The following is a 27,197-nucleotide window of genomic DNA, read 5'->3' as shown; positions in this document are numbered from 1 at the left end:
TATTATTATTATTTTTTTTTTAATAAGCAGTTGTTCTAGAGAAGGAAGACCCTTTTTTTTTTTTTTTTTTTAACATTTTTTTATGTGGTGAGGAGGATCGAACCCAGCACCTGACACGTGCTAGGCAAGTTCTGTACCACTGGGCTACGACTCCAGCCCTGCACTGCAGTTCATTTTATTTTTTATTTTGAGACAGGGTCTCATTAAGTGCTGAGGCTCACCTTGAACTTGTTGATGCTCTAGCCTTAGCCTTCCAGGTTGCTGGATTGTGGCATTGACCACCATGCTTGGGTTCATTTAGTAAATGAACTTAGAGTGTACATTGTTAGGGTTGACTGTTTTATCATTATTTATTTATTTATTTGTTTTGTTGAATCAAGTAAAGAATTTTTACAGGAAGTCTTCTCATTCCCCCATTTTGGGGGATTGAACCCAGGGTCCTCACATATGCTAGGCAAGTGATCTGACATTGAGCTACATCACCAACCCTTCAGGGAGATGTTTGGAACTGACCTTTAACTGTTTTGCCTGTGGTTTATGGGAGTTAAGAGTAAGGATTATTCTTGTAAGTAGAGCTTTTCATACTTCACATTTGCATGCTCATGTTGTGGAGCAGATTTCCCTTGTATATTAACTTTTATAAAAATTGGATCTTGGGGCTACAACTGTGGCTCAGTGATTGAGCATTTATTTGCCTTAGCATGTGTGAGGCACTGGGGTCCATCCTCAGCACCACATAAAGATAAATAAATAAATAAAGGTATTGTGTCCATCTATAACTAAAAAAGCTCTGTTCTAAAAATGTGTAACAAAGTGTTAGAATTTGACTCTTCTTGATCTCACCAACTTTTGACCACATCAGTGTAGATTATGAAAGGAAGTTATGCAGTAGCCCTCCTGAATAAGAGAAGTGTCATTTTTCTTGAGGAAGGTGTCCAGATGGAGGTAGTTGAAGTATATGTGAATTTGTTGTATCAACCAGAATTTTGATGTAATAATTTTCCTTATGTTACATTATTTATAAGTTTATAGTTTCTCTAAAGGTTTTCTATATTTGAATTGTTGATCTCTTATTATTTCCTGCACTGAGATGAGGGATTATGAAAGCTGTGAACCACATTTAAATAGTTAGTTGACTTTAATATCATGTGAAAATAGGTTTTTTTTTTGCATTTTATTGAATGTTAAATGAATTTTGAGCAGTTTGGCATTCTTTTTTCTTTTTAATTTGTTACTCTAAACCAATAACACTGACCATGCATTGGTTTGTTGTATTCATGGCTGGTGTCATCTGACTGTCATTTTCCCTTTTGTAAAATTATCCTGTACTTGGGATTATTTATATATAGTTGTAAAAATCACATTTTGGAAACTTACAAGTAATACATGTAGAATAAACATCACATTCAAAATTTGTTGCCTTATATAAATGAAATCTTTAAATATATTTTAACATAAAAATATAAATAGCCTTGAATAATGGACTTAAAGTTTAGTTAAAAAATGTTAATTCTCTGCTTGCCCCTCCCCCAGTACTGGGAATTGAATCCATGTGTGCTCTACCACTGAACTACATCCTCACCCCCCCCCTTTTTTTTTTAATATTTCTGGATGGACTCTACCTTTATTTTTATTTATATTTTGTATTTTTGATGCCATGCTGAGGGAACACAGTGCCTCACATGTGCTAGGCAAGTGCTCTACATCCCAGTGCATTCTCAGCGCTTTTATATTTTATTTTGTGACAGGGTCTTGCTAAGGTGCTTAGGGCCTCACTAAGTTGTGGAGGCTGGCCTCAAACGTGTGGTACTCCTGCCTCAGCCTCCCTTGTAGCTAGAATTACAGGCATGTGCCACCATGCCCAGCTTCGCCTTACTTTTGAATCAGTGAATTTCTTTCCTTCTTTCCTCCTCCTTTTTTCTTTCTTTCTTTTTTTTTTTTTTTTTTCCTCTGTGGAGCTGGGATTAAACCCAGGTCTTTCTAGGCAAGCACGCTATCACAGAATTGCACCCATCATCTCTGAGTCATTGAATTTCAGAGTACTTTCTAAGTTGAGGATGTAACTCGATGGTAAATTAAATTTCCTAACATGACCGAGTCTCTGGTTTCTGTCCCAGCCTTAGAAAAAGGGGAAAAAAGTCTCAGCATTTATGAGCCTTTGTTCATTTGTAGTTTTTATTTTGGGAAATTACCAAGACTTTATTATATAGAATTAGTAATTGGTTTTGAGAAATTCCATTTGGTGGAAAGAATTGCATAATTGTAAAGAAGAGAGATTGGTTTTTTCTTGTTAAACTGCAAAACTGTCTTTTGAAAACCGTTTAAAAGGAGTTTCAAAACTAGCTCTGGAGACCTTATCTTTTTATATTCTCCAAATACTTTGTGAATCTCTTTATTGTGGTACTTAACTACATTTTTTATTGTTTCATGTATATCTTATTTTTTAGTTCATAAACACACTGGGTGCATAAACTGATATATCTTTGTTTCAATTAAGGTATAACATGTAATTATTATAGAATACAATATGAAACCCCCAAAATAATTGTTTGAAAAGACATTAGTTTCTATATAAAATGTCTACTTGCCCATACATAAAATAGAATCTTAAAATTCATTACTTAGTTTCATATGTGAAAGAATCTTTTTCTTAATTGAATAGCCATATGTATGTTGTACCACTATTAATGAAGTATAGGAAACTTTTAATCCAGGTTAGTTTCCTGGCTCTAAGCTTATAGCACGTTTTTGAGCTATTTATTTCCCTACAGTGGTTACTTGAAAAATCCAGGTGTACTTATGTTCAAATGAATTTTATGATTGTTGTGTTTTCTTTTTTCACACACTGTTAATGAAAATGTGAAACACATTGCAGTCTTGATGAACTACACTTCTAGCATTTCCTAAATAAGATTTATATTTGATTTATTTTCAGCATGACTCCTTCATAGCTGGTGGTGTATATTTTTCTTTTCATGATGCATATAATGTCTGGTTCTTCTTTCTCTCAAATTGGTAGTAGCAGCTAAATTATTTCTAGATTCATAATTCATTAATTATGAATATTATTTATCATTTGATATTCTATCATTTCTTTATTATATGGAATATTTCTTTAAAGAGAAATTAGATTTTCATTAATACTCATTTCTTTGATGAATGCTTGTTAATTCTTTTTCACTTTTCAAAATGATGAGTTGTTTAGCATTCTTCATAAGTAATCACTTAAGTTTCAAAGTATCTTTATGATTTCCTGAACTTAAATATTTATAGTGTTCCAATCCTTTGCAGTTGTTATTAATTCCATTGTTAGCAATTTGTTTCCTCTTCAGTTTGTCTCCTGATTCTTCTTGACATATCCTTAGTAGTTTTGGGTAGCTTTGTGATACCCCAGGCTCAGATATTTCCTGCTCCAGACTTGGAGTCAGTCATTACACCAAGCATGATTGGTCCATTTTAGTGCAACTGTCAGCATTATTTTTACTGAAAGGTATATTAAAGTTTTGTTTTAAATTGCTGTTCTTAGGATATATTCCAGTAAGGGTTCATAGTCAGATTACTGTTTTATAAAATCTCTTGAATAGTTTCTCTGTGGTTATTTTACTTTGTTAGTATGTGCAGATTTGTTTTTATAATTACATAAAATATTTTTACTACTATAAAGTCAAATCTCCAAAACAAGTTTTTTTTTTTTTTTTTTTTTAAAGAAATGTGTAACTTGTATCTATCTCTCCCATTTTTCTTTCTCCATATTTATCTTGTTTTTTGTTTTTTGTTTTGGTACTAGGGATTGAACCCAGGGTCGCTTAATTACTGAGCCACATCCCCAGCTCTTTAGAGGCAGGGTCTTACTAAGTTGCCCCAGACCTCACCAAGTTGCTGAAGCTGGCTTTGAACTCGATATGATATCCTCCTTCCTCAGCTGCTGGGATTATAGGCGTGTGTTTGTTTCTTTTAAGAAAATAAGTGAATGTGTATGTATTTAACACCCTCCCTTTCTTAGGTGAACTTTAATTACCCATACTTTATTACTGTGTAATTATTTTTAAGAAAAATAATCAGAATAAATATGTTGGTACAAAGAAATCAATTTGTTCAAAATAAATAGAATTGATATTTTCTGGTATAATGGACTCATACTGTCTCACATAATCAGCTCAATGTAATTTGAAACTTAACTGTATTATTCTTTGGTAGCTTTAAATTTTTTGCTTTTACTTACTTTTAGGAGATTTTTTTTTGTAAAGTTATATATATATGTGTGTGTGTGTATATACATGTGTGTGTGAGTGTGTGTGTTTCATTTTAAACACATTTAAAGTAGACCTTTATCTGTCAAAAGGAGATTTTTATAAAGATAGAGTCTTTATTTTTCTAAATATGAAAAGGTCTGCCATAGAACAACCTAATATTTTCTTTTAAATGACTATTGAAAATTTATTCTTTAAAAATTATTTACTGAAAGTTATTAAGGCAAAAATAGTTATTACTAGAAAAATAGTTTCTAAAAGTTTCTTTGATTTTTTTTTTTTTCAGCCTTGATTATCTACTGAATCTTTTAATAGAAATTCAGGAACCTGTAGTAATGTAGTTTTACGGTTTGAGACTTTGAATAATTGTGAGAAACCTGGTCAGCAGGATTGTTCTTTCCTCTATAGCTTCATTGACATTATACTGTTATTATCAGAAAAAAAAATTCAGAGTAATACGAGCTTCTAATTTTTAAATACTGTTAAATCTTCTAGTCCCTACTTCAGTGATTTCCAGTGTTTGGGTGTGGGGGCAGGGAGGAACTCAGCAACCTAACCTTGTTAATCCATCAAACGAATTAATCCACTGACAAGGTTATAGCTCTCCTAACCTAATTTTTTCACTTTTGAACATTAATACATTGTCTGACACTTAAGCTCTTTAGGGGACATTTTTAGATCCAAACCATAACATCTGTGATTTTTGTTTTGGAGGGTTGTGATGGTAGAACTGTGTGGTGCCAAGGTGAGGGTGAAGAGGAGCACTTCGTCTTAGTGTCCTTTTCTATTTTCCCCTTTTTTCCTTTTCTCCTTCTTTGCCCTTTTTCCTGTTTTCTTTTTTCTCCTTACTTCCTTTTTCCATTTCTTGCTTCTTTAGTTAGTAAATGAATTAATTAGAATGTTGATATTTAGTGAGCAGCTTCTAGGTACCAGACCTTGGTTAAATTATTATATAATCTTGAATGAGATAATATTCTATTGAAATTACCTGGAAAAAAGCTTCCAATTTATTATAGATGGAATAAGTATGTGGAAAATAAGCTATGCTTATAATAAGGCCACTCTTCTATGGCTTCTTATTTTGGTTGTTGAACTATATATAATTTCTGTGGCTCAAGTAAACATTGAAGTCATATCAACTTTAACATTCTTGGCTTTATCTGTGTGGGTGCCCTGTGTCGTATACATTGTACTATATTTTGGCCTATACTATTTGGCTGCCCTGTGTCATATACCTTATATATAATGTATCTAATATACCAGGGTAATATAATTGGGAGTGCAGTTGACTTGACTCACTCTAGTGAGACTCATATTGGAGTCCTTTCCATGGGTATTCTGACAATCTTTTCTAGCTGATATAAAAGAGCTGATTCTTCTTGGCCCCACTTTCCACATGAACCAGGATAATCAAGTCCTGCCTCTGCACTCAAATTAGCTGTGCCATTATGAGCAAACTTACTTAACCAGTCTGTTAGAGACTTTGGGAAATGATGTCATCTGAAAATTCAGGATCAAAAAGAGGCTTAATAAATTTTCAGAAGTTATACAGAAAGTTAGTGGAGAACTGGAATCTGTACTTTCTGATTCTGTACTTAGTACAATATTATGCTGCCTTTCCTATCATAAATATATTTGAGGAAGATCAAATGAGGTAAATGTCAGTATGTCTTGGTTGGCATAGAATATTGTAAAACAAATCATTTTTACTTGCTTTCTGTTGTTAGGAGTCATGTGTAATCCTTTGCATTCTCATTTCTTGAGTCTAAGACCCTTAGAAGCAGAAATCATTTTTTTATCTTTCTGTCCTTGAGCTCAAGGTCAAACCCCTGTACGTGAAGGATCTGGACATGGAAAGAAGTTGACATCCTTTGAAACTGAATTTTCTTTCCACTATTTCTTTAGGGTACACAAGGGCAAGTTTATTTTCTAATACGTATATGTTTTATGTTCAAACCAGGACTTTATAACATGGATTTATTACAGGTAGTTTTCCTACTAGTTTCTTGGGGGACATATTAAGCTGATTAATATTTAGATTAAGAAAAAGTTACTTTTGACTTTAGCATTTTTATCTTACACTGACTTTTAACCTGAGACAATTGTTAGCTGACAAATTTTAAGGTTAATTAAGGGCTCAGAATTGCCTAGGCTCAAACTTTGCTCTTATTAGGTTTGTGTGACCTCTAGCAATTTTAAAAATCTTTCTGTGCCTTAGTTTCTTTATTGTGAAAGTAGTCATTAAATAATGATTATGTTAAAATTGGCCACAGGACCATGGACTCATTTACTCCTCACAATAACATAGTGATGTGGATGAGGAAAGGAAGGCATGCAGTGGTTACTGTTAATAAATAGTAAATGTGAACTTTAAATTCAGGATGGACTCTGAAATCTAATTTTGAGCTTTATATGCTACTGCCTTTTATTTCATAAATTGTTCTCAGGAGTGAGATCTGTTATGTGGAATGCTTTAGTATAACTTTGGTTTTCAGATTATTTTACATTTTGGAATTGTGAATAAGGTTTTTACAGACCTAGAAACTAATTTAGGGAGATTTATAAATATATAAATTGTTCCCGGTTCTAAACAGTTTTGGTAACTTGTTAAAAATGAAAGACTCAAGGCCCTACACCAGACATACTGGATCAGAATCTGCATTTTTAAAATCTGCAGTTAAGAATCTTTAAGTTTGAAAAGGATGACATCTGGTGATCTTGAAGGTTTCTTCTAACTCATGATTGGGAATGATTCTTGGACTAGTCAGCATAAATAATAATCATTGTATTTAGCAAAGGAAATGGTAGTATAGTAAAGAGTTTTTAGTGTAAACCACCTTTGTAGATTTCTTTTTTTGTATTCAGTTCAATTGATAAATATCTGTTTGAATTTGTGAAAGGTCCTTGACATAGTACAAAATTATCCCAAATTTTTTCATCCTTTATCATTTAGGAAATACTTAGAATTCACAGATTTTAAATTGTGTTAGATGAAATGTTTTTCTAGTTCATTGTACTGATAACATCATAATATCAGCCACTTAACAGATCTGGGAACACTAAGAATAATAAAATCTTTTTGTTTTGGATAATGCACACTATTCTGATGTTTCAATGAATAGTGTAACATTTGAAGTTGGTAGTTCCAAGAGATTAACCACAAAGCAAATGAGCACTTGGCCTGCTTGTTTAGAAATGTTTAATTGTATTAGTTTCTGGAATTTAAAAATTTCTCCTGAAGGATGGGGGTGTAACTCAGTGGTAGCTCACTTGCCTGCCATGCTAGAAATTCTGGAAGCCCTGAATTTGAGCCTCATTGGGGAAAAGAAGGGGGAGCAGGGATATGAAAATCTCTTTCACACATAATTAAGGCCAAATCACTAGCACCTGGCACATTGTAAGTTTTCACAAATTTTGTTGAATGAATGGAGTTTTTTGTTTTGAGATGTTTTTGCTATTCTTTTCAAGCGAGAAATAAGACATAATAATCTCAAACTTGAATTTTTAGACAAATTGAATAACTTTCCTTGTTAACTAATTGCTGTTAGTCTTCTTCATATCAACTAATTGTGATTCTTTTTTTGAAAATTTCTTTAATTGTGAAAGATACTAAGCTTAAGAGTAAATTATACCATTTAAACCAAACACCTGGTAAAGATGTAAAACACTACTGATTATTTGAGAAGCCCTCAGTGTGTTACCCTTTAGTTGCATGCTCCTTTATCCCCAGAGATACTCACTTTCTTTATTGTTAAAGTCTCCAAATATATCTTTAAACAATAAGTTGTTAGTTTTGAAAAGCTGACTAGTAAGCATAAATTTAACTGTTAAAAAAAAAAAGTAATACTGCTAATATTAGGTCAAATCTCACTGGAGAAGGCAGGTTGAATAGAGTATCTGGGTCACATCTGGTTTCAGCTTTCTGGAGAGTTTATAAGTTTTCTTATAATAATGTTTTGCATGAGTCTTGGAAAATAGTATCTGATTCCTACCTATGGTTGGGCATCTGGCAATACCATAGTGTGGATCCAGGTACTGTATGTTCAGCCGAAGTTTCATCAGAGGGACTGGCCTGCTCTCTATTTTAAATCACTGTGTCCTACTTTGAACTCTTAGAAGGAAGTCAGGGGAGACACTATCTGTAGGTGGAATTGTATTCCCAGCTGATTCAAGGAGGAAAGCATGAAGGCAGAACAGAAACTTTGTTAACAGGCATTATGGTTCCTCTGGTTAGAAGATAATAGTGTCCAGAATGAGGAAAATGGATAATAAATACAGGAACAAGAGTTATGGTAGACCTGGGGACTGGGAGGGGAGATACAAATACAAAGAACTCCACTGAAGGTTGTAGAAGATATGATTAAATGGAAAAATATTATTTTGCTGCAGGAACATTCAATATTATGAATAAATTCTCTATAAATAAATCTTGTCCAGTATTTCTTTTAATGTATCATCTAATCATTCAGAGCTGCTTAGACAGGTCACTTACAGTTGCTTTTTCTCCATAGCACTTATCCGCATCTGTTAGGGGCATAGTTTTATTTATTAATTTTGTTTTTCCTTCTTCTACAATATAAACTTAGGAAGGCATATGGTTGTGTTTTTTTCTTTCTACAACATGAACTTAGAAGGGTTTATATTTCTTGTAATATACCCAGTATCTTGAATCTTCTTTAGCCCATAGAAAGCCATCAATAAATGAATGAATGAATGAATGAATAAAACTCTCCTTTCTCCTATAATCTATAGCACTTATTGTCTGTTGCTCAGATTTTTGGTCATCAATTTGTTTAGCATCTTATAATGCTTTCTATTATTTTCTTTTAGTTCAGTGTCTAATTGTTTCATTCCCATAAACATTCTTCTTTATGTTCCTTGATGGTAGGAGTAGGACAAATACTTTCTTTGTATACCTCACGGTGCAAGGCAAATGGATGTAGAAACTTGTTGAATTGAATACATTTATTTATTCATAATGACTTAAATTGCTAACATCCAGTTTGCCCTCAACAAAAGGAGTATTTTTACTCGATAAAACAGTATAATTCTGTATGAAATTTTTTTTAAAGGATAGAGTTGGAAATGTTTTGTTGAACTTTTGGTAAATTGTGGTAGTTGAAAAGTGGAACTTTTACAAGTATAATTTTATGAGTTTGAATGAAATAATATCACCATTTACAGTGAGATATGGATTTCTTACTTTGAAATTTTAAAAAGTCTCTTTATGCTGTAATTATTGGAACTTGGGTTTAAAATGAAATTTTAATTCTAAATAAGTATAACTTTGTAGCCTACTTAATGTTTTATATTTTACAAATACAAATATGCATATATGTTGTAAATAGTTATGTTTCTCATGCCAACTTTTCATTCAACAATTTGTGAAACTATTTCATGCTGTATTTTTGTATCGCCACTATTTTTTTTTAAAAACAAATTATTGTTGACCTTCCATAAATCTCTTTTGTATATTGTTTTTTGGAGATAAATTTGCAAGAATATATTACATTTCTAAAAGTAAACATTTTAATGTATGTTGAAAACAATAACACAATGTTGAAAAGTGAAAATTTAAAACTGTAAAAGTTCTATTGATTCTTTTCTAATTCATATGGAGAATTATTTATTTGTTTTAATTTTTAATTTTTTCGTTTTATTTCAGGCCAGTCTATCCATATGGGGATGGGGAAGCCTTGGCATCGTCCTTTTTCTAGTAACCTTTGGACCCTTTGTAATATTTTATTTGGCCTTTTATATCCTCTGCTTTGTGGGTGGGTAAGTATACTCACTAATAATTTTGTAATTCCTGTGTATGTCTTGTTCAAATGGAAATAATGATTGTAAAAAGTAGGAGTATAATTTATTTGTGAATGCTTTTTTTTTTTAACAAACTTTTTAACAAAGTTAAAAAAAAAAGTAAACTTAAGATATCCAAAATATGGGTTATTATCTTCAAAAATAAAATTTCAGTTTCTTTTTTTTGTGATAATGTGCAAAAGGATTTTAAAATTTATTTGGTGTTATTTACCCTTTTAAACTTGACTATTACTCATCCCTTATGACCTTATAGTAAGATAAATAAGTTAGAGGTTATATATCAAGTTTCACAATGTAGATATTGTTTCATTAGTTAGACTTCAAACAATAATGTTTGTTATTTTTCCTAATGAATGTTGTTAGTTTGGTCTAGAAAATTCAAATGTGTGATTTTACAATTTTATCTTTATGGTTATTTGGTTTACAGTGTTTATGTGTTCACTTAAGATAATAAACTGTTCCAAGGGAAGTTTCAGCCATACTTTGTTATACCTTCATATTTGGAGCACTGGTATCATACATGAATTGTAAGAAATTACACACAAGTGAAATGTTTGTTACTTAGAAACAAGATAGCTTAGAGGAAGCCAGTATTTCAGTGTTTGTTTAAGGGGTGTGTGTGTTGTGTGTGTGGTGTGTGTGTGTGTGTGTAATTAGTTGCAGAGTGAACACTTAAGAGGTCTTTTAGAAACATCTTTTGAGACCTGAAATATTTGGAGGAGTTGTTTGAGCTCAGGTTTAAAGAATTTCACTGAATTGAACAGTAAATTTAAGCAATGGTTTGAGAGACTGTATGAGATACTGAAGGGGGACTTCTGAATATTTATAACACCTACCACCTCTTTCAGGGGACAGGTTTGTAATTCGTGTGTAGTTGTTCTGTAGGGATGTGATCACTGATTATTGAATAAATGATGTTACTTAAATTGAGCAGTTATGTCAAACCTATATTAAAACTGTATTTTGTGTTACAGTCAGTATTTTCATGACAGTTGTCTAGGTATGGTACTATGTACAAAAACAAACTTATTTTAGCCAAAGGAGTTTGAATAATGTAGAGTTCAAAAATATCTTTTTTGGTAATAAGGATGATGAAGGACCTTAGAGATCTGCAGCTAAATGGGCTTTCTAATTATAGTCCTGTCACAAATTAAGGGTATAACGTGGGCTGCATAGCTGCATAGTTTGCTTTCACTGATTTGAAAGGAGATTATTTATCTTGAGATATTTCTCTGAAAGAGATCTCTTCTAATTTTACTAATTGAATGAGCCCATGGGAAGAATGAAGGAAAAGAGTTTAGTAATATTTACCAATACTTTGGAAAGGTAGAAAATTTCAGTTTTAGAGACAAAGATAGGAAACCCTTGAAAGGGTTCTTTACTAAACTCCATATAAATTTGGGATACAGGGTAGGGTCATCAGTCCATTTATTCCAAAGTCATGAAAACTTTTGTTGTTCCCTTTCTGAATCTGCCAATTTTTGAAGGAATAGTTATATTAAAAAAAAGTTTTGCATACTTAGAAATTCTGAAAAAGTTTTTTAGATAAGGTGGGTTTTTGAAGGTTAAGGGAAGGGTACTAAATTTTTAAAAAATTTTTGTATATATTTTTATTCTTTAGACACGGAAGATTGGAATGATCTACCCCTGAACTAAATCACAACCCCTTTATTACATATTTTAAAACAGGGTCCTACTAAGTTGTCAAAACCAGCCTGGAATTTGTAATCTTTCTACCTCAGCCTCCTGAGTAGCTGGGATACAAAAACTCTTTAGATAATATTTAGAGTCACATGATGAGGTCTGAAAATTCCAACTTCATGCTAAATCATAAATTTTTCTGACGTTCTGTTGCAGACTGTGTTGATCTCAGTGAAACTCACTACCATTAAAGGGTATTTTATTTCTATTTCTGCCAGCAGACCTCTGAAACTCATCTCAGGAGGATTAGTTAATTAAGCATTCACAGATTACTCAATTATGGACAATGAATATCATAATTTCCTGAGTCAAATCTTCTTATTTTGGCTCTTAATTATGAATGATTTCACTTCTTAATGTAACTCTGTATAATTTAAAATCTTGTGAATTTAAAGAACAAAAATGGCTTTTAAATATCAATTGTCAGGCAAATGATGACATTTCGTAAATTCAAAATAATTTCTTAGTTTTGGTGTGTTTTCTTGTCGTGTAAGTTTTAAAAGAGGTGTTTTTTTGTTTTCTTACTTAAAATGCAAGTTTGAAATTAATGCATTTTCCTGTGTATCCTCTTCCCCCTTTTGTTGTTAATGAAACATTTTTTTTAAGGATTCAAACTACACTTATTATATTCTTTAACAAAGCAGTAATTATCCTTTTGTCCAAATAGAGAACAATCTTTATTTTATTTATTTATTTGTTTATATTTGTTCTATTTGGTTATACATGATAAGCAGGATGCATTTCCATTCATTGTACACAGTGGAGTACAACTTTAATTTCTCTGGTTGTACACAGTGTAGAGTTTCATCAATCATGCAATCATATATGTATATAGGGTAATGACGTCAGTCTAATTCCACTGTCTTTCCCATGCCCTGGCCTCTTTCCCTCCTCTCATTCCCCTCTGCCCAGTCCTTTCCTCCCTTACAACCCCCGCCCCTCTCCCGCTGCATTATGCATCAGCATCCACTTCTCAGAGAAAACATTTGGCCTTTAGTTTTTGGAGATTGGCTTATCTCACTTAGCATGATATTCTCCAACTCCATTTACCTGCAAATGCTGTAATTTTATTCTTCTTTAAGGCTGAATAATATTCCACTGTGTATATATACCACAGATTCTTCATCCATTCATCAGTTGTAGGGCACCCAGGTTGGTTCAACAGCTCAGCTATTGTGAATTGAACTGCTATAAATATTGATGTGGCTGTGTCATTGTAGGATGCTGATTTTAAGTCCTTTGGGTATAGGCCAAGGAATGGGATAGCTCGGTCAAATGGTAGTTGCATTCCAAGTTTTTTTAAGAAATATCCATAGTGTTTTCCAGAGTAGTTGCACCAAATTGCAATCCCACCAGCAGTGTACAAGTGTACCTTTTTGCCCACATCCTTGCCAACACTTATTCTTGCTTATATTCTTGATCATTGCCATACTAATTGGAATGAGATGAAATCTTAATTTTGATTTGCATTTCTCTAATTACTAGAGATGTTGAACATTTTCCCATATTATTGTTGATTGATTGTATATCTTCTGTGAAGTGTCTTTTCAGTTCCTTAGCCCATTTATTGACTGGGTTATTTGTATTTTTGGTGTTAAGTTTCTTGAGTTCTTCATAAATTCTGGAGATTAGTGTCATATTTAAATTGCATGTGGTAAAGATTTTCTCACATTGGTGTAGGCTCTCTCTTCCTGTTATTGATTATTTCCTTTGCTGAGAAAAAAGGTTTTTAGTTTGAATTCATCCATTTATTGATTGTTGGTTTTATTTCTTGGGCTTTAGGAGTCTTGTTAAGGAAGTCTTGTTCTAAGCCCACATGATGAAGATTTAGGCCCACATTTTCTTCTTTTTGTGCAGGGCCTCTGGTCTAATTCCTAGGTCCTTCATCCATTTTGAGTTGAGTTTTGTGCAAGGTGAGAGATATGGATTCAATTTCATTTTGCTTCTTATGGATTTCCAGTTTTGCCAGCACCATTTGTTGAAAAGGCTATCTTTTCTCCATTGTATGTTTTGGCACCTTGGTCTAGTATGAGATAATGGTATTTATGTGGGTTTGTCACTGTGTCTTGTATTCTGTACCATTGGTCTACCTGTCTATTTTGATGCCAGTACCATGCCATTTTTGTCCTGCTTCGCTCTTCTTGCTAAGTATTGCTTTGGCTAGTCTGGGTTTTCTTATTTTCCAGATGAATTTTGTGATTGCTTTCTCTATTTCTGAGGAAAAATTTTGGGATTTTAATTGGAATTGCATTGAATCTATATAACACTTTGGATAGTGTGGCCATTTTGACAATATTAATTCTGCTATCCAAGAACATGGTAGATCTTTCCATCTTCTAAAATCTTCTTCAATTTCTTTCTTTAATGTTCTATAATTTTCATTGTAGAGGTCTTTCACCTCTTTTGTTAGATTGATTCCCAAGTATTTTATTATATTTTTTTGAGGCTATCGTGAATGAGATAGTTTTCCTAATTTCTCTTTCGGAGGGTTCATCACTTATGAATAGAAATGCATTAGGTTTATGGGTATTGATTTTATATACTGCTACTTTGCTGAATTCATTTATTAGTTCTAGAGGTTTTCTGGTGGAATTTTTTGGATCTTCTAATTATAGAATCATGTCACAGCAAATAGTGATAGTTTGAATTCTTCTTTTCCTGTTCATATCCCTTTAATTTCTTTGGTCTATCTAATTGCTCTGGCTAGAGTTTCAAGGACTGTGTTGAATAAAGTGTGAAAGAGGGTATCCCTATCTTGTTCCAGTTTTTAGGAGGGATGCTTTCAATTTTTATCTATTTAAAATGTTGTTGACTTGGGCTTAGCATAGATAGCCTTTACAGTGTTGAGGTATGTTCCTACTATCCCCATTTTTTCTACTGTTTTGAACATGAAGGGGTGCTGTACTTTATCGAATGCCTTTTCTGCATCTATTGAGATGATCCTAGTCTTTAAGTCTGTTGATGTGATATATTATGTTTATTGATTTCCATATGTTGAACCAACCTTGCATCCTTGGGATGAGCTGCACTTGATCATGTTGCACTATTTTTTTAATGTTTCTGTGTATGATTTGCTAGAATTTTGTTAAAAAGTTTTGAATCAACGTTCATCAGGGATATTAGTCTGAAGTTTTCTTTCCTTGAGTGTTTTTGTCTGGTTTTGGTATCAGGGTATTACTAGTTTCATAGAATGGGTTTGGAAGGGTTCCCACTTATATTCTGTGGAATATTTTGAGGAGTATTGGTATTAGTTCTTTTTCAAAGGTCTTGTAGAACTTGGCTGAGAATCCATCTGGTCCCGGGCTTGGTTGGGAGGTTTTTGATGGCATCTTCTATTTAATTGCTTGAAATTGATCTGTTTAGATTGTGTATATCCTCCTGATTGAGTTTGAGTAGATCATATGTCTCTAGAAATTTATGTGTTCAAGATTTTCTATTTTGTTGGAATATAGATTTTCAAAATAGCTTCTAATTATGTTTGTATTTCAATAGTGTACATTGTGAAATTTCCTTTTTCATCACAAATTTTAGTAATTTGAGTTTTCTCTCTCCTTCTCTTCATTAGTGTGGCTAAGGCTTATCAATTTTGTTTTATTTTTTTCAAAGAGACAACTTTTTGTTTTGTCAATTTTTTCAGTTGTTTCTTTTGTTTCAATTTCATTGATTTCAGCTCTGATTTTAATTATTTTCTGTTCTTCCACTGGTTTTGGTGTTGATTTCTTCCTCTTTTCTAGCTCTTTGCCATGTAATGTTAGGTCATTTATTCATTGACTTGTTCTTCTTTTAATGAATGAGCTCACCGCAATGAACTTTGCTTTTGGTACTGCTTTCATAGTGTCCCAGCAGAGATTTTGATATGTTGTATCGTCGTTTTCATTTACCTTCAAGAATTTTTTTTTTTTTATCTACTCCCTGATGTCTTCTACTATCCTTGAGTCGCAGTAGTGTGTTTATTTAGTCTCTAGGTGTTGGAGTAGCTTCTGTTTTTATTTTATCATTGATTTTTAATCTCATTCCATTTTGGTCTGATAGAATGCAGGGTAGTATCTCTCTTTTTTTTTTTTTTTTGTATTTGCTAAGAGTTGCTTTGTGGCATAACATATGATCTGTTTTAGAGAAGGATCCATGTGCTGCCGAGAAGAAAGTGTATTTGCTTGTTGATGAATGGAGTATTCTATATATGTGTCTTAAGTCTAAATTGTTGATTGTGTTATTGATTTCTATAGTTTCTTTGTTGAATTTTTGTTCAGATGATCTATCCGGTGGTGAGAGAGGTGTGTTAAAATCACCCAGTATTATTGTGTTGTGTTCTGATTCCTGAAACTGAGAAGAGTTTGTTTGACGTATGTAGATGCTCCATTGTTTGGGTCGTATATATTTACTATTGTTATGTCTTATGGATATATAATTCCCTTAAGCAGTATGAAATGTCCTTCTTTATCCCTCCTGACTAACTTTGGCTTGATGTCCTCTTTATCTGATATGAAGATGGAAACCTCTGCTTTTTTACACACTCCATGTGCGTGATATGTTTTTTTTCCCCATCCTTTCACCTTCAGTTTATGAATGTCTTTTCCTATGAGATGAGTCTCTTGAAGGCAGCATATTGTTGTTTTTTTTTTTTTTTTAAATTCAATCTGCCAGTCTGTGTCATTTGACTATTGAGTTTAGGCTATTAACATTCTGGGTTATTATTGAGATATGATTTGTATTCCTGGTCATTTTGGCTTTTAACTTGAGTTGGTTTCTCCTTTGATTAGCTTTTCCTTTAGTGTAGTTCCTCCCTTTGCTGACTTTCATTGTTATTTTTCTTTTCCTTCTCATGAAATATTTTGCTGAGAATGCTCTGTAGTGCAGGCTTTCTATTTGTAAATTCTTTTAACTTTGGTTTATCATGGAATGTTTTTATTAATGTCATAATCTGAAGCTTAATTTTGCTGGATATAAGATTCTTGGTTGGCATCCATTTTCTTTCAGAGTTTGATATATGTTATTCCAGGTTCTCCTGGTGTTGAGGGTCTGGGTTAAGAAATCTGCTGATTTCCCAGTTGGTTTCCACCTATATGTAATCTGATACTTCTCTCTTGCCAGCCATGTAACTGCAAGTGCTGGGCCATGTTGATGGCTAGTGGGTGTTTGGGAGCCAGAGAGCCTTGTTGATTGCCAAACCTGTGGGATCAGGTGGTTGGTGGATGCTGTAATGGGGAGGAAGTCATGGGCCAGGCTGATGTCAGGTCCCAACCAGTGCTGCCCGAGTTGTCTCTGGGATTCCAGTGGGTGCCAGGCTGGTTGGCTGGTTGAGGTGGGTTCAGGATGCCCTCACACCCTCTTCTAATCTACCAACCCCTTACAAGACTCTCTCCTACCTCTGCAGCAGGATGGTGGCTATTAACACACCTAGCAGGGATACCTCAGATTTAACCAAACCTGCAGGGACCTTGTTGAAGTTCTTTCAGGCCCTGGCTATTATCCCTAGATGAAAGAGACCACATCCTTAGTTGGTGGTGGCGGTGGCAGTGGATCACCTGTAGGTACCTTGATATTGGGTTTCTCGCCTCCAGCCAGTGTCCCAAGATAAATACTGCCCCCCAACTAAAGATGGCAGTGGCGGCTGCAGAGGTTACCGAAGATGGTGTCAGAGGTGTCCCAAGATGGAGGCAACTGCTTTCAGAGATGTGGCAGCAATGGCAGCCTGTTTGGAGATGCTGGGCTGTGGAAAGTGGTGTTATAGCAGATAACTGTCTCAGGCCCTGTCTGGTGTTCCAAGGTAGAGGCTGTCACATGGAGAGTGTATGGAAGGTGCTGCAGTGATCCAAGATGGAGGCTGACACCTTAACCTTGTTTTAAATTCTGCATTTCACCCACCAAAAATATTGATCATGTTTACATTTTTCTTACAGTCAAAACTAATCACTTACTCAAATATAAAGGAAACTTTTTAAGAGAGAATAAGACAAGATGCTTTATTTTGATTTTTACTGTAGGGTACTGGCAGTACCATATTATGGTTATTGCACGGCATTGTTATAGTTGTTGGATAATGTAATCATTGGTAACACCCTCACAACTGAAACTGTTAATTTTGTTCTTTTTAATTTCAAAATATTTCTTTGCTTGTCTTCCTAGTGTTTTTTATGGGAGAGGTTAACGTTTTATCAGACTCTTTTGTGATGATTTTTTTCTTTTAGGAATATTAGGTTAATTTAATAGAAGTATTTTATTGTGTTTGATTCTGCCCTTAATAACCAGGTAAAAGTGGTCAGCCATTGTGAATCCTAGCAATATCATTTGTAAAAGATAGATGAAATTTACTGATAATTTTGAGGTCAGCCTCTTATTTAAAAAAAAAAAAACAATTCTGATATGAACTTAATTAATCTGTGTTCAGCTGCCCTCCCACTCTACTTATGTATTTGTATTTGAAGATTGATGAATTGACAGAAAGTAACAAAAAGTAGATGACTGAGAATCTTTTTCCTTTCAGTAGTTGAAACTGACAGTATTTAATTTTGTTCCGTTGTCACTACTGTCTTTAAATCCTTGTAAGATTTTTATAAAATTATTATAAAATTAAAATGAATTTTCTTCCTTTATGGATTTCCAAGACTTTGGCTTATTGGTAAATTTTAAATACAGGAAATAGTGATAACATTTAGTGAATTCTATATAGTGAACTAGTATTTATTTTACTGTGATCATTTACTTGTTTTAAAAATAATTAATCTTCTGAGGTTGATATTATTGTAATTCTAGCCTTGTTTTAAAACAAATCATAATCTGGATCATTTTTTCTGCATAGCCCTATTTTCTATAGTCATAGTCAAGTTATAAATACTAGTATGTCACCTTAATTAGCACTATAGAATTGGGTCATGTAGCCATTGATTTAGATGTCATTTGTCTTTATCCTTGTTATTAGATTTTTTATTTAACTAGGGCTGATTTTTCCAATTTTGAAAATGTCTGATATTCTTTGTGAAATATGTTGGATTAAAATTTCAAAAGGGCTGAGTGTGGTGGCACACACCTATAATCTCAGTAGCTCCGGAGACTGAGGTAGGAGGATCAAGAGTTCAAAGCCAGCCTCAGCAAAAGTGAGGCACGAAGCAACTCGTTGAGACCCTATATCTAAACAAAATACAAAATATGGCTGGGGATGTGGATAAGTGGTCTAGTGCCCTTGAGTTCAATCCTCGATACTTCCATGCCCCCAGAAGTTTTTTGAAAGAGATTGTATATTTAATTTATGATTCACAAAGTGTTTATTGCTGTTTTAAACTTCGTTCAAAACAACAAAATCTGTCAATTTTTTTGGTAAAGTTACAGAAGGCATTTTTGGTGTATGATAAAACTATAAAATCTGAAATAATGCTTCATAGTAGATGTGTTAAATTATAGAAGGTTTTTTTAATTCTTTAATTTTTTTCTTCTAGGGGTTTAGTGGTTACTCTCTTGTTTGGAAAAACAAACTCAGAAAAATACCTAGAGCAGTGTGAACACTCATTTCTTCCTCCAACATCAACTGGGGTTCCTAAGGTAAATTATGTAAAGAAATGTGAAGCGTCAAAGTCCAATTCTTTGCAGTGTTAATAATGTGATCAACTGTATATGGCTTGGCAGATTTTCCTCTTATTCACTCAGTAAATTTTTGGGAGACTTTTTGATCATACTTAGAAAAGTACATTTTAAAAATTTACCTTTGAAACTTTCTTAATGCTAGATGTCAAGTGGGAATACAAATTTAAGGAAGAGAGAAATTGGTTAGTTTCATTTGGATGTTTTCCTGCTGTATTAACAAAGAGTGTCCAAGAATCACACATATGATTTGTTAGACTGTTAATGTATATTATTTTTTTTTAATATTTTTTAGATGTTGATGGATCTTTATTTTATTCATTTATTTATATGTGGTCCTGAGAATCGAACCCAGTACCTCACACATGCTAGGCAAGCACTCTACCACTGAGCCACAAACCCAGCCCCCGTATATTATGTTTTAAATGAAATACATTAAATGGAAATCAGAGGGAAAGATGTGCATTTTTTTCTTTTAATGACATTGAAATATATAACTTATTAAGTTATACAATAGCTAAAGTTTTAGTAATTCATCCCTGATTTTTATCATCTTGAATGATGCCCTTTTTCTATTTAAAATTAAAGTCATATTTTTAAAGTAAAATTGAAATTGGGTACTATGGGTAGGCTTGACATTTGCAGTGGTTTTCGTTCTTATTGTGAGGTGGGGTAGTTTCATTTCATAGGAAGAGATAACAATGACTTGAGTTGATGCCAGTAACTTTATAATCCTTTATACTAACATGGAGGAAATGCAGAGGTAAGCAATACATAATATTTTTACTGAAATATAGGAATTTCACCAAATCCTGACTTTCATATGGACAAACTCATCTTTTATAACTTTTTTATAATCTGAAACATTTTCCTCACTTCCTTTAGAACTTTTGTTAATATGTGTTCTATGTTTGCTTATAAGTCTTTCTGAGGAAATGCATCTTTTCTTGAAACATTTCTTAACTATCAGGTTTGTATTCATTTAAGTGAATAACAGGATGGGAAGTATTTTAGGGATTAAGATTCTAAATAGTAATAAATCCTAGTTAATTCAGGTTGCATTTTTATAATCCATTTTTTAGTAAATATTATAATAATAGTTTTGATTTGCCATTTTGAAAATATGATTTATAAGTATGTTTTATGGAAAAATATTAGTGGTTTCATATTGTAAATTAAAGCATGTATCTTTATACTTATGCATCACTTAACAGGCATATGTTCTGAGAAATGCATTGCTATGTGATTTTTGTCATTGTGCATATATCATAGAGTGCACACATACAAAGCTAGTAGTATAGCCCACTATACTATACTGTCCTCTTGCTTCTAGGGAGCAAACCTGTATAGTATGTTACTGTACCAAATAGTACAGCTACAGTATCAGAGTGGTGTTGAGTGTCTAAATATGTCTGCACAGAAAAAATACAGTAAAAATATGAAATAAAACACAAAAATACACATACCTGTATGGGTCACTTACTGTAAATGGAGATTACAGAATTAGAAGTTCCTCTGGATAAGTTTGGGAGTGTGTGGTGAGTGAATATGAAGGCTTAGAACTTTACTGTACACTACTGTAGACTTTATAAACACTGTACACTTAGGCTACAGTAGATTTATAAAATTTTGTTTCTTCAGTAATAAATCAATCTTAGATTACTCTAACTTTTTTACTTCATAAACTTTATAAATTTTTAAAACTTTTGAATCTTTTGTACTAACACTTAGCATCAAACAGAAACTAGTAAAAGACCCAGTCATCCTCATTAGTCTAGGCCTAAAAAGGGACAGGATCATCATTGTCATTATCTTACACCTCTACATCTTGTCCCCCTGGAAGGTTTTCAGGATTAGCAACACATGTGGGGCTGTGATCTCCTATGATGACAGTGCTTTCTTCTAGAATGCCTTCTGAGGGACCTTTCTGAGACTCTGAAGGAGGTGTCTCTTTTTTCAGAAATATGTCTGTGGTGGTTCCTTTGTGTGTGTATGTCACTTTTTTATCATAGATTTTCTCATAAGCAGATAATGCATCATGAATATTCTGTTCTATTATGTTGGGGTTCTTGTTTTCAGATTTTTTTAAAGGAGCCTGTTGAGGGGTGTGTATGTGTTTTTGCAAAAGCTTCTGCAAAAATCCTTTACTGTGGATTTTCTGAGTTTTTTCTTTTCTGTTGCTGCTTTTTCAGCTGCATATTGTTCAGTAGGTGATACTGAACAGCTCCATTATAATCTTGTAAGACCACCATTATATATTTGGTTCACCATTATATATTTGTGCTTTGACTTACATTTTCAATTTTAGTCTCCCATTACCTTTTACCCTATTCCCAGGCCACTTATATTTCTTGAAGCTAAGGAAAAGTAGAGAAATATATTTTCTTTCATTGCTTAAAATATTATCCTTAAATAAAATCAATTTCAAAATACATTCATTTGGCACCTGCTATACTATTGGGGGCTAGGAAAGGGGGAGGTGGAAGAGGGAGAGTGGTCCAGTAAAGACAGTTTTTAACTTGACTCCCTGATACACTAACTATAGTTTTAAAGTTTCATTGGAATATGGCAACAATATTCCTATACATTTTCAATTTTCCCACATTTTAAATACTATTTTCTAATTTAATTAAATTTTTGAGGCTAATAGATTTTTTTCTGTGTGTTTAGTTCTGTTATCTTCAGAAAAGTGTTTGGTTTATATTAGAATCTCAAGAATAATTTATTGAATTGAAGATAGATTAAGAAGGGAAGTTAGAATGAGTATTCACTCCAAGCAAACTGGAAAGATTTTAATCACTCAATAAGATATTATGGTTTCCTTTAAGTGCTTAGAAGAAATGAAACGGGAAGCCAGGACTATTAAGATCGATAGAAGATTGACGGGTGCCAATATTATTGATGAACCTCTCCAGCAAGTGAGTTTTAGTATGTGGTGTTTGAATTCCATATATTGTGTAGTACTTTTATTTCTTTTGAAAATTCTAAGGTATATCTTTTTGCTATTTAAAGTATGTTAGAATTTTATGATAATGCTATCCTTGAAATTTATACTTGATGTTTCCTTATTTACTAAGTACTTGTTATGAGGTGATTTAGTTAGTATGAAAACTTCTTGATTAAATTTGCATGTTTTGCTAACATTTGATGTTTCTGATAATTTTTAATCATTAAAGATATTACTCTTGCTGAGAAAGAAGCTTATTGGGTTTAGTAAATCAGATTTTATTTTCTGTTTTATTTTTAAAAAGTGTAAATATCTGGTTTGGCTAAAAAATGTTCAAAAATTATAGTTAGGTAAGAATTTATTCACACCAAAATATTTTATGTTGATGGTTTTGATTATATATTCCTTAAAAAATAATGTGTACCTTAAATTTTTAACATTTATTTTATAAATGAATGTGTATTTAGTTTATCTAATTTGCAAAAATTATACATTGAATTGTATTATTTACTGTTTATGGACACAGTACTTTTAGTTCAGTTTGTACTGAATATTGTTGGTTCAGTGTATTATGTTAGAACTAAATTACTCCTGTATGATTTTTGAAATTATACTTGCATTGGATCTCACAATGAAATCTTGATGAAACATACTTTTTGAGCATTATTTTATATCTCATCAGCATTTTTGTGTATCTCATGCCATCAAACTGATTAAAACTCTTCATTGTGTTATAGCATTGAAAATCAACTTTTTCTGCACATTCTCTCTTTACCTGAATTTCCATAAGATTTGTCTATAGATATTGTTTTAAGTTTTCAAAAAATTGGAATAGTAGATGAGTTGGAATGCCATAATAACTTTAAAATTCATGAAATGTTTTTTAGCATGTTAATGTTAGGCAGGTACTTATTACCACAGTTTATAATATAGAGAATAGATATGAATTGACAGGTAACCATTTTAATTTTTAATCTGTTGTGTTACGATTTAAATCCTAAAATACTGTAATTTTTTCTAATATTTTCTTACAGATTATCTAGTTTTCTTTGAGGGATTTTGTTGATCCTAAAAAGTTTAATTTTTTTCCCAATATTTTTCTTATAGGTTATCCAGTTTTCCTTGAGGGATTATGTCCAGTATTGGTATTACACACTAAGTGATGATGAATCTTTTCTTCTTGAAATTAGGCAGACTCTTCAGAATGCTCTCATTCAGTTTGCTACTAGGTAAGGTCACTGCATTGTATCTATGCAGAAAAATTTAGATACATTGTTTATTCCAGTAGGGAAAATATCTTTTAAGTTGGGGGTGGGTATTGTTAATTAAAAGGTAAGTAAAACAGTAGGTTATTATTTTGCAATAACTCCCAGATTATAGAACTGTAGCCCTATAACCTGTAAACTACCTTAGACTTGAGGTTATAGGTTTGTCTTAGGCCCTGTTTTCTGTTTGTATGCCAGTTTTTTACATACGTAGTCTACTACATAGGTTACATTTCAGATTTTTTACCATTTATTGAAAATACCCCCCCCACCATGGATACTCTTATTTTATTTGAGTACTGTGGAAATAGATTAGTTTTCATATAACTGCTGTACCTCACTGCAGTTTCAGTATAACTGTTCTTTTAACAACATTGCTTGCAGAAGTCCTCTTAAAAACTTTTCTTGTGAGATATATTAAAATGCTCCATTAAAATCTGGCTTTATAAACCATCTGTGTACTGCTTCCATATGACAAAAGTATTCTATCCAATATCCATACTTAAACTACTTGAGTTTTTGGGGCAGAGCGCTATTTCATTTATATTAAAATTCATAATGACTTGCATTTTTATTTTTTAAAGCTTTTTAATTGGGAGCATTATATGAGAGGGAAAAGTGCTTCAGAATTTTTTTTTTTTTTGAAAGAAAGGATTTGGATGAGTTTGTACACTTTTTATTATTTAAAGATTTTATTACCTAATACACAGACTGATTTTCCTACTGTTCTGTATTCTCAAGGTGTACTTTTTAAAAATATATATATTTTTGTTCTAAATAGTTATACAGACAGTAGAATGCATTTTGATACATCAGACATAAATGGAGTATAACTTCTCATTCACCTGATTGTACATGACATAGAGTTTCACAGGTCATGTTCAGGGTGTATTCTTTAAAATGTGAAAATGGTGTTCTCTAGCCAACCCCTTTTCCTTTCTTCTTAGGTTTTTATAATACAACCTTGTGATTCTGAATGCTTAAGAATAGAACTTTGTTTTACAACTCTTAGTGTGTTTTCTGATCTGTGTGCAAAGATATTTCAGCTCATGCTGCCCAGTCAGGACCTTGACCCTAAAGCTTTAGATTAGGATGGGCAGGTAGAGAGATGGAATAGAATGTGTTTCTCAGTCTGAGGTTACTGGGAGCCCTGCATAAGACTTTTGGTTTGACAGTCATCTTAATCATGAAGAGAGATTTGTACTTCTCCCTCATGATTAGCAGCAAACATTTGTAGACAACCAGAATTATAGATGCAGACTCACTGTGGAACACAGAAAATATAATTGGTTTAATCAAAGAAGACCAGAAATTAGAGTTTATCTCATTTCATTTGCATATTAACGTTAGATTTCTTCAGAGAACCCTTCTATATTAATTGCTTTCTTTAGTAATACTGTCCAGATCTTTTATTTTTTTTCAAAACAGTAGGAATAATAACAGTTCCTTATTCTTGTTTTGAATTCCTTAAGAGTACTTTAAAATATAAAAAAATTTAGACCTGGAAAGAGATTTGAACTAGTAATTTAAAGACTTGGGCTTTTATTCTGACTTTACCACTAAACTGTAGGAACATGAGCAAGTATTTTAAATTCTTCAAACTTTAGTTTTTCTCATGTAAAATAAGTATAATAGTTCTTGCTGTGTTCTGTGTTCCTCACTGGATTATTGTCAGAATCCAATTTATCCTTTCAACTAATATTTTGGTACTTTGTACCAGCCAGGTGCTAAGGATACAGTGGTAAATAAAGTTACTGCTCAATGGAGTGAAATGAACATAACACATGTGACAGTGTTGTGAAAATTGTGAAGGAATTTAGAAATGTATTTTGCCATCTAATATCCAAAATTTCAAAAATAGAGAAAATGAGGTCCAGAAAAGTTAGGTCTAAAGTTACATAGTGTAGTAGAGTTGGAATTGAAATGAGATTGTTCTTTACAGCTGGTGTTCCTTCTTTCATTTTCTGTCATATATAGTATGATCCAGGTTGTTCATCTATTTCCTGCCTTTTTTCCCTATCAGTTCAACAATTTCCCTGTTTTTGATCCTATAGTCACTTTTTCTTCTCACTTCATATCTTAATTTTTTAAAAAATTTTGTCCCTTCTTTTCTATAACATTCCAACCTTTCTGTACTATCAAGTGTAATATTTGGATGATTACTGGTAAAGCCAGGTTATTACCATTTTGGATTTATCTGAATTTAAGGCCATTGGCCTTAAAGTTTTGGCAAACTATGAAGGCTGATAATAACTTACTTCAGACACTTTATTGAGTCTAAAAATCGATTTCCGGTAAAGCCCTTAGCATATAAGACTTAATAAGTATTGTTGGTTTATGTTTTTTCTGTCAATGACTTTCTTACGTTGACTTTTTCTATCACTGCAAAAATACCAGAGGCTTCATGACTGTTTCCAATGGCAATATCAAGAAAATTAGGTCTGTTTACAAATCACTCAGTCCTCCTCTAATTTTTGTTCTGTGCTTGTATACATATGTATGCATTGTGTAGCATGACAGGAGCATGTCGTCACCCTTGTATTCAGCTTACAGTGTTGTATAGGGCTTTAAATAGGGGTCTGCAAACCTGAAAATGTGCACAAAACTAATGTTTTTCTTTCCCCAAAGAGCACTTGCATAGATTGAATTTTTTTAATTTTTATTTTTTTATTTTATGATGCTGGGGATTGAACTAGTGCACTATCAATGAACTATACCCCAGCCCTTTCTGCTTTTTGAGATGGGATCTCACTAAGTTGCTGAGGCTGGCCTCAAACTTACAATTCTATCTCCAGTCTCACAAGTCACTGGAATTACAGGTATATGCCACCAAACCCAGCTAGGTTTGATTTTTTAAATGATCCATGAACCCAGAAAAGATTTAGAATCACTGAATTTATGTTCATATTTATTTTTCAAAATTGAGAAATTTAAAATATCAGCATAAAACTAAGTACTAAATTTTAAGGAGAAATGGGGAATAAATGTGAGTCTGAAGTATTGAATTTGAGCTTTAACTCTGTTATTTATTAACTCTGTGACCTAGAATGGGAGAAATACATACATTCTTTAACTCTGGGAATAATAACCCATATCTCCTTATAGATTGTTGTTAGGATTAAATGACATCACTGGTGAAAGAGTACTTTGCAGTCGTAACACCTTATGTCAGCCTTAGTACCTGTTATTTCAGTAACAGTTTTGGGAAGGAAACTTTCCTTGAGTATCTTTAGATCCCCCCCTTTCTGTGAAATCTGGCATGTGAAGTCACAGAATGAAACTTTGGTTTGGGTGAATCCTTAATAAGGTATGTATTTTTATTTCCCCTTCAGATAAGATATGATGACATAGGACAGGGAATACCAGTCTAGGTATTAGAATATTTGTATTAAAGATCTATCTCTACCATTAACTTAGTGTACCTATATGAAAATTTCTCAGTATCACTGTAAGACAGTAACATTAATACTTCTAGCAAATTCAGAGTTGTTAAGGGACAAATGAGGTGATGTGGGACCACATCATCAACTAATAAATGATGTTTTGAACAATTATGCCTTAGTTAATTGATACATAATAACCACTCAATGATTAACTTTGCTATTATTGTTATTATTTACTAAATACCTAGGTTATATA

The 27,197-nt window shown here is 32.7% G+C and overlaps 1 protein-coding gene across 3 annotated transcripts in view; it reads left to right on the top strand.

Annotated features, from left to right (window-relative positions):
- Snx13 (sorting nexin 13) overlaps positions 1–27,197 on the top strand; it is a 157,689-nt gene that overhangs the window by 46,824 nt on the left and 83,668 nt on the right. For 2 of the 3 annotated variants that reach the window (XM_047560792.1, XM_047560791.1), the window contains exons 2-5: positions 9,916–10,028; positions 19,205–19,307; positions 22,175–22,264; positions 23,401–23,522. In XM_047560792.1, the coding sequence (XP_047416748.1) occupies positions 9,916–10,028; positions 19,205–19,307; positions 22,175–22,264; positions 23,401–23,522 (428 nt within the window). Of the gene's footprint in view, positions 1–9,915; positions 10,029–19,204; positions 19,308–22,174; positions 22,265–23,400; positions 23,523–27,197 lie in introns of those variants that run through there. The other variant, XM_047560795.1, reaches the window with a different exon arrangement.

Source organism: Sciurus carolinensis, chromosome 8 (genome assembly GCF_902686445.1).
Source record: "Sciurus carolinensis chromosome 8, mSciCar1.2, whole genome shotgun sequence".
Lineage (NCBI taxonomy): Eukaryota > Metazoa > Chordata > Mammalia > Rodentia > Sciuridae > Sciurus > Sciurus carolinensis.
Note: the sequence above shows the minus strand (reverse complement) of the source record. Positions and strands in the feature narration are given on the sequence as shown.